Genomic DNA, 8,341 nt, shown 5'->3' on the forward strand with positions numbered 1-8,341 from the left:
CAAAGCAGAGAGCTATTGTTACTATAGGTCATAGCACTGTTGTTCTTTTATTCTAATCTAAAGCACAAAGGATAAGAGCACCACCCGCCTATCCTATATAAATGTGCGAGCCTGCATCGCGTGCGCTCTTTTGTCCAAAGCGTATTTCTCTCTCTGACGGTTTTTTCTTTAAATTTATTTTGTCTTAATATTTTTATCTTTTTTTATTTTTGTTTTGAAATGTAATGAAACTGATCGACAGCGGATACTGAAGTGCTTTGTTGGATAGGCTAAAACACACGTGTGCGTAAGGATGGTCTTGTTGGGAGCAGGTGTATTGGAGGCGCAGGGCACAGAACAAGGGCAGCGCACAATAACGGGACCACAACACCTGCTCCAAAGGATAGAACCATCATCTCCTAGATGTCGTGCTACTACTACTGCCTAATAGTTTACGAGATCACCACTTTACGAGATGGATTTCTGACAGAACTTCTGCATGGCAGCCTAACAATCAAAGGAATGTGAGCACAGCAGCAGAACTGATGATGGACGCACAGTCAATTCGGAAGACAGTAACATAATAGTCAACTGCTTTTGTCGGCTCTCCAAAGCCTGCTTTTTAATACCGGAATCAATCTTTTTTTAAATATCAAGGACAAACAAATCATCTGCAAGGATGCCCGACACACTTTCACCTGCCCAACTGCTCTATATAGGAATGGAAGTGATCATTGCCGTCTTCTCCGTACTGGGCAATGTGATGGTGGTTTGGGCTGTGAAAATTAACAAGTCGTTGCGAGACACCACGTTCTGTTTCATCGTTTCCCTGGCTCTGGCGGATATTGCGGTGGGAGCCCTCGTGATTCCCCTGGCTATTACTATCAGCATCGGACTCCAAACTCACTTTTACAGCTGCCTGCTGGTGGCGTGCACGGTGCTCGTGTTAACGCAAAGTTCCATCCTGGCCCTTCTGGCTATCGCGATCGACCGCTATCTCAGGGTCAAGATCCCAACCAGGTAATGATGCTCTCAGGACTACTAGGGCTGTGACACAAATTTAAGTTGCCGATTATTTGTCACTCAAATAATTGCGATTAACGATTTAATTGTGTGTTTGGCATTGAACATTTGTAATTGATTTCTGTTTGCCTTTTAGGCTTCGTAATAAAAAAAAATGCACAGGGCAGATATGACAAAAAGGCTAACTTAAATATACAGAGAAATTATTTACATATTTAATAATTGTATACATGTACAAATAGCAGAAATAGCTGATCTACAAGCTTACAATGTGTCACGAAGTGATCCCTTGTAAGCTTGTAGATCTGCTATTACTGCTTTTTTAATATTTGAAAATGTGTGAACATTCTTCAACATGGAAACGATTATAACAATTATGCAAAAATAATTGCATGCGATTATCTAAAATAATTGCCATTAGAGTCTAATCGCAACTATTTGAGATAATATTTGTCTAATCATTAGACAAATATGTAGTAGTTGTGACAGGCATAGTCAGGACAGGACTTTTTTTTAACATTCACAACAATACAGAAAGAGCTGAGCGGATTGGGGTGGGATGGGGGCACGGCACTGTCTATTGAAAAGGGTGCTGATGCTGACAAACATGATGATGATGCTGATGATGGTGCATAATTTTGCATATGCTTAACCACTTAACCCCATATGGGTAACCGGAGTCCCTCAGGGGCCAGGGCTCAATACCAGTATATTTTCTGTTTTCTGTTATTGAGGGGAAAGCTAGCCCATTGACAAGCTCACAACACGATGCAACGTGTCATGTTGTGAGCTTGCCGATCTGCTGTTTTCAGCAAAAGCTTTCCCCAAAATACTGATGCTGGGGTTTAAGTGGTTAATTACAACGTACAATACAGGAAACTGCTGCGGATAATGATGATGATGATGATGATGATGATGATGATGATGATGATGATGATGATGATGTGATGGTGAATTCAATGACATTGATGATGATCCTAGTGTTTGCAGTTGTTGATAGTAGTATGTTGGTGGAGTGTGCATGTGACATATGATGATGGTGATGATGGTGATGAAAGTGAATGGCTGCTGTCGTGGCGGTTTAGGTGTGGTTTAGCCTACTGTAGATGTTAGGTGCAGACAGTGTTGATAATTTAGTTTAGTTTATTTAGGATCCCCATTAGCTCTTAGTTACTCTTGCTTCGGTCCACACAGAACAATATACACAAATAATTTAAAAAAAATACTGAGCTGACTTGGTAATTGATCATATTGATTGACCTTTTCTGCAGGCACAATATAGGTAAACCCCAGTATGTTTCCTGGCATTGATTTCCTCCAAGGCTATAGGTCTTATTTCACTATGCTGCCTACAGTTACAGTACATCCTGCTAGGCCCCTATAGACGTGGAGGATCTGACACTCCTGTATTGATGTGACAGCTTACCAGAGCATAGCTGATTAACAATCAACTTTAATTTGCACTTCTGTCCTTCGGATTGGAAGAGAATAATCTCTGTGGTAGTGTCAAGTCTTTAATATTTGTTAATCTTTGAATTTGTGTGTGTGTGTGTGTGTGTGTGTGTGTGTGTGTGTGTGTGTGTGTGTGTGTGTGTGTGTGTGTGTGTGTGTGTGTGTGTGTGTGTGTGTGTGTGTGTGTGTGTGTGTGTGTGTGCGCGTGCATGTAGGAACACTGACAAAGACTGGATGTTGCCTTTCATGTGTTTTTTGTGTGACTAACTAAAAAGAGAACACATTTCCAATCAATGCTGTTCAGTTTGCCACCTTTTGTACTTGATGTACACGCCCACCAGTAGTTTATCACGCCAAGATGTAACAAAAGACTTGGAGAGCCAGTCTGAGAGAGAGAAGATAAGCTTATAGAAAAAGGATGTTTTTCAATTGTCTAAGAATACTGTCAACAATAGCTTCACATTTTGATCTTCCATTCAAGAAGCTGTTGAGTCTTTATTGGCTCATGAGATTTATTTTCTTTTTCATTTCTGATTGAAATTTGTCACACATTTGAGCTTTTGACTGCAAATGAAATGGTTATACATTTCCTAATCATTGATGCTCTTGTGCATTGTAAAATGTTACATTTTGTCAATGACATCATCCCTGCCCCAGGCCATTTTTACAAGGTTTTTACTCTGTATTTCATGTGGCTAATTATCCTAGTATACTGCATTAATCTCCAGATATTAATCTAATTGAAGACAATTTGCAGCACTTTCTCTCATAGAGCTACATTAGAGCCTGAAATAATGATCAGTTGCGTATAGTTAAGTACTATTCATGTACAGCTGGGGCTTGCCCACAGATTTATTCAGATCAGTGTCATACTCTCACTCTCACCCCACACTTTAATCTCTTCATCAGTACGGACAGAAGTCACAAAACCTAAACAGAGGGAAGTGTTTATGTTGATAGGCATTTGTATTGTATTGTTTAAAACCTCCAAGCTGACAGGCTCAAAGTGTGAATAACGATTGCTCCTAAGAACTTGACTTATCATATCACTTTAATGTCTAATCAATAATTAAATTAAGCACATGCCATCTGTGACAGTCGGACTGAATAACAATTTTCTGGTTTGCTTGAGGCTAAGCTTCCACAAAGGTCACATTATTCTCAATGCAACATTTCCCCAACAATTGTAGTGTCCATTATTATAAATATCAAGCATGCTGTTACATGAAGTGGACTATCTGACAGCATTTTCATCAGTGACTGCAGGCATGATCAGGCTAGACTCTCTGTGTGTGTGTCAGTCTCTGGTCACAAGTCAACAGCCCAGCTCTGGCATGCTTTCAGAGACTCTAGTCTACATCATCACCTTCTGATCCACTGTCACCTTACTGCAGGCTGTGGATCTGCCAGTAAAAAGTCAACCCATAAAACATGGATAACAATGAAAAAGGCCAATAACTAAACCCACACACTGAGGGACTACTGTAGTAAGGCACCAAGCTGCAGTCAGTGTTCACTGTGCTGCTTTGATAAATTAGTAGATTATAATGGAGTCAATTGAAGAGCCATAAATCCTATTCCATGACAAAAGAGGCATTGAAAAGCATGAGTGCTGAGAGTCGTGAGGAATAATGATAAGGGTTTAGAGGAGACTTTGTGTCATGTGGGAATATATACTGCAAGTGATATTGCAAGAACAGCAGCTACTGAACATTTTTAATTGAATGCCAACTTTTTTATTGTCACTCCAGCTATCTGTAAGCCAACAGACTTGCCTGCAAAATGAAATGATCTTGGGGGAAAAATCATTCACGCCCTGTTACTGCAATAAGTGCTTACCCAGCAATCTTGTGTTTCTTCTACAGCTACAAGCGGGTGGTAACCACAAGGCGGGCCGGGCTGGCAGTTGTGGTATGCTGGACAGTGGCCTTCATCGTGGGCCTTACCCCCATGCTGGGCTGGAACAACCTGTGGCGCCTCCAGCAGAACGACTCCATCAGCTCTGACCTCATGATCACCTGCCAATTTGAGAACGTGATTAGCATGGACTACATGGTCTACTTTAACTTCTTTGGCTGGGTGCTGCCACCGCTGCTGCTCATGCTGGTTATCTACGCGGAGATCTTCTACATGATCCACAAACAGCTCAACAAGAAGAAGAGCACCACCAGCCACACAGACCCCAACAAGTACTATGACAAGGAGCTGAAGCTCGCCAAGTCTCTGGCCCTGGTTCTCTTTCTCTTCGCAAGTAGTTGGCTACCCCTCCACATAATCAACTGCATCACACTCTTCTGCCCCACGTGCCAGAAGCCCCTGCCCCTTATCTACATCGCCATCCTGCTCACTCACGGTAACTCCGCCGTCAACCCCATTATCTACGCCTTCCGCATCAAGAAGTTCCGCATGGCTTTCCTGAAGATCTGGGAGCAGTACTTCTGCTGCAAGGACACGCCAGCTCTGGAGTTCCAGCCCAGCGAGAGGAAGGAGAACCCCAATGCAGACCTGCATCAAACTGAAGTAGCACCTCAACCGCCTCATAAGGAGATCTCAAACCCTGACACACCACAACAACAGTCAGGTCCACCTGAACTGCTGCAGGACCAGAAGCTGGACCCGCAACAAGAACAACCTAAAGAACAACAACCGCCCATGTTAGAGCAGAATGCCATCTAAAACCTGGCACAGAGCCAATTCTTTGGAAGTTAGTGAACATAATTGCATGAGCATTCTTTGGCCCCTCCTCATTTTGAAAGGATTCTAATGAGGATTGTGACATGGTACAAAATGCCAGGATGCTGTAGCGATCGAGGCGAGGCGTGGCGACTTGCAGCCTAAACCTCAAACACTGGGGGATCATGCATCTACACTCAGGAGATGTGCAGGAGTAGAAGGGTTTTCAGAACAGGAGTACAAAAGAATCACGGTAAAAAGGGTATTTATAAACTTGCAATAATATGTCTTTTTGACAATAAGATGTGTCTATCTTAGTAACTGACTTAAGATATTACATAAAAACGTTGGTTTTATTTATCATGATAAAACAGTTGGTGTGGCCAATTCAAAATGTGCAATATACTTATAGTGGTTTATCAGTATAAAATTATCAAATGTTAATGGAAGTATGTGACATTCTGTAGGATTAAGATGTTTGTACTGTCAATAGACCAGGGTTGTCTTACAACTGTAAAACCACTGGTTCATTTTAACTGACAGTGGATTAAGAATATGAATGTAATAATCGTGTACATGACAAATTGTAGCAGCAAAGCTGTGAACACTCATCTCTTTTCAGGGTCTTCTTAAAGGCACAACTGTGGTAGAACAAGCACCACTAAGACAACCTATTGGGACAAGAGGGTGTATGCCAACACCAACCAAGCTTTTGTAATCCCTTCAATTGAATTCTTCAATTCAAGTGATTCAGCACTCCAACACTGCTGGTCCATAACTGAGAAGGCGGCGACCAGGGAAAAGAAAAAGGCAGCAAGGAAAGGGGGGGGTTTCATTCCAAATACCTTATTCTGCCCTGTCAGTAGATGTGTGCATCAGATCCATGGCTGAGAGGGAGACAGGAAGGATACAGCCTCCATGCCAGCTAGTGGTTCCAGTGAGTTTCTTTTTTCCCCTCCAACACACACTATGAATAATGACTTGCCACTAAAGACAGTGGCTTTCATCGCCTTAATCGGTATTTTAACTGGTGTGGAGTGGACTAATTGTCAAGGCCCAGAGAAGATGACCGTGAGATTGTGATTATCTTTACTACAGTGTTATCTCAACAATTTGCATAATGCCCTGACTAGCGCAGCTGCATCCGTAGATGGTAACTGGAGTATCATTGACGTTGCATAATCTCACTTGCATAATATGATGCACTTCATGAGAATGTAAAGTAATTCAGTTTATTGTAACTTTCTGGACACCATGTTAAGACTGTGTACTACATACTCTATGAAGTGGGTGACAATCTCTTGTGTAGGGCTGAAATATTTCTTTTTCTTGACGCTTTCTTGACAACTATCTCAAACTGGTCGCAACACAAAGTGAACATAATCAGTCCTTGGATGATATCAATTGTACACTTGCTCCTCTATTCCCAAACATACTGGACATTCTTTAGTTTTATTCCAAACTCCAAACAAAAGTGTAAACATCTTGGTAGCAAGATATGGTACTAGTGAGCTCCAAAATAATATAAATATTTTGCATTTGCTACTCTATGAACAGACATTAAATAAATACAATAAATAATATATATATATATATACAGTATATATCAAAACATTACATTCAACTTCTTACAAAATCACACACATTTTTGAAAGTTTATAAGTTGTAAGTTCTTAAGTTGAAAATGTGAAAGGAAAGGAGTGAGAGTACAAGTTGACACCAGGAAACTTTAATGCAATCCCCACTACCTTTTATTTTAATGTGTCTATGAAGTATATAGGCCAGTTGTACTGTACACACCTAGGATAAAATGTGAATGAATTAATAAAGATATTATAGTATCATGTTTTTCTTTAGATTGGTGTGTGAATTTGAAATACTAGTTTCAGTGGAAACATCTATAATATATAATGCTGTATGAACATTACAGTATGTCTGCGATTTGCTGTGGTTCTCTGCAATGTGACTCAATGAATACAAGAACGCTCGCCCCAAAACACATAAGTAAAGCATTCTCTCTAGAGCATGGTACTGTCAGAGTAAGATGCTAAGATGCTAACGGGGGCCATCCATGCTACCCCTAGCAGTACCATTAAAACCACTTAAACCCTTAGTTTTAGTTGACTGGAGTCCCCCAGGGCTCCATACTAGGCTCCCTCATGTTTGTGCTCTACACTAAATATTTTCGCAGAATGTTAGTTCGCCCCAGAATAAGGACACTGTAGCATTCAAGTGGTTAACGCCTAGGGATTATAACATTGCAGGTCATAATTATTGCAACAAAACACTAACTGTTTAAAAAAGAAAACATCCCAATGGGCTGCTTAATTATTTAATATGAGTGTATTTTTACAGCATGGCTGAGTGTCTGTGTGTCCGGAGCTAACCTCACCAACTGGATCATTGGATTGATAATGTGCCAAAATGTGTATGGATGCTGGCAATGGGCCACAGGAGTACCTCCAAAAATACGGTGTCTTTTATACTTTTTGAAATATTTAACTGTTATTTTTTTTTATGGTTCAGACATACAAATGCCAAGGCTGAAGTTTTTTACCCTGTCCAGCTCAATAATTAAGTTTAACAGTTAACAGACGTTTTCCTGTCATTAAAATATTACTGAACTTTCCTGAATAATTGAGTCAATGTTGACTAAAATTGCAAACTCACAAACTGAATAAAAACTGAATTTACAAGAAGAGGAAAATAGGTTATTGATTACTAGAGGACAGTGCAGTAGAAACCAGAGAAGCTAAACTAGACCAGTCAAGCAAAAGTGTACTTAATTTATAAATATATTAGTTAAAAATATGGAAACAATTAATTGATTGACAATTAATGAATTGACAATTAATTGAGACCTAAGAATTTTAACTGGTTAAACTTAACAAAAAAAATAAATAAAATAAAAACCTATAGCAAGTTCACACTTTTGGGTATGACATGCATGTCCTAAAACCAGATTTCACACCCAGTATGTCACAGAAACACTGCAGGAAGTTCTAGGGCCTGTTTCCTTCTGTTGCTGTTCGTTATTCAAAGTTTTACATACTTAATATTTAGCTATTTTTGTGCCTTTTGTGGGGGCACCCGTCATACTCTGAAGTGCCTTCACGATCCTTAATAGAGGTTCTCCTTTAGGGGCGGCCATAGCTGAGTGGTTAGTGAGCCCGCCTAGGGAGCCAGAGGCCCTGGTTGCCCCAGGTACGATTCC

At 40.5% G+C, this 8,341-nt stretch overlaps 1 protein-coding gene across 1 annotated transcript; it reads left to right on the forward strand.

Annotated features, from left to right (window-relative positions):
* Positions 1–658: 658 nt before the first annotated feature.
* adora1b (adenosine A1 receptor b) lies at positions 659–5,130 on the forward strand (the record flags this gene model as incomplete). The annotated part of the gene is made up of 2 exons (XM_080443810.1): positions 659–999; positions 4,320–5,130. The coding sequence occupies 2 exons, from the start codon at positions 659–661 to the stop codon at positions 5,128–5,130; spliced, it is 1,152 nt and encodes a 383-aa protein (XP_080299936.1).
* Between the last annotated feature and the right edge of the window lie 3,211 nt (positions 5,131–8,341).

This window comes from Gymnoscopelus braueri, assembly GCF_963280865.1.
Source record: "Gymnoscopelus braueri genome assembly, chromosome: 12".
NCBI classification, from domain to species: Eukaryota; Metazoa; Chordata; class Actinopteri; order Myctophiformes; family Myctophidae; genus Gymnoscopelus; species Gymnoscopelus braueri.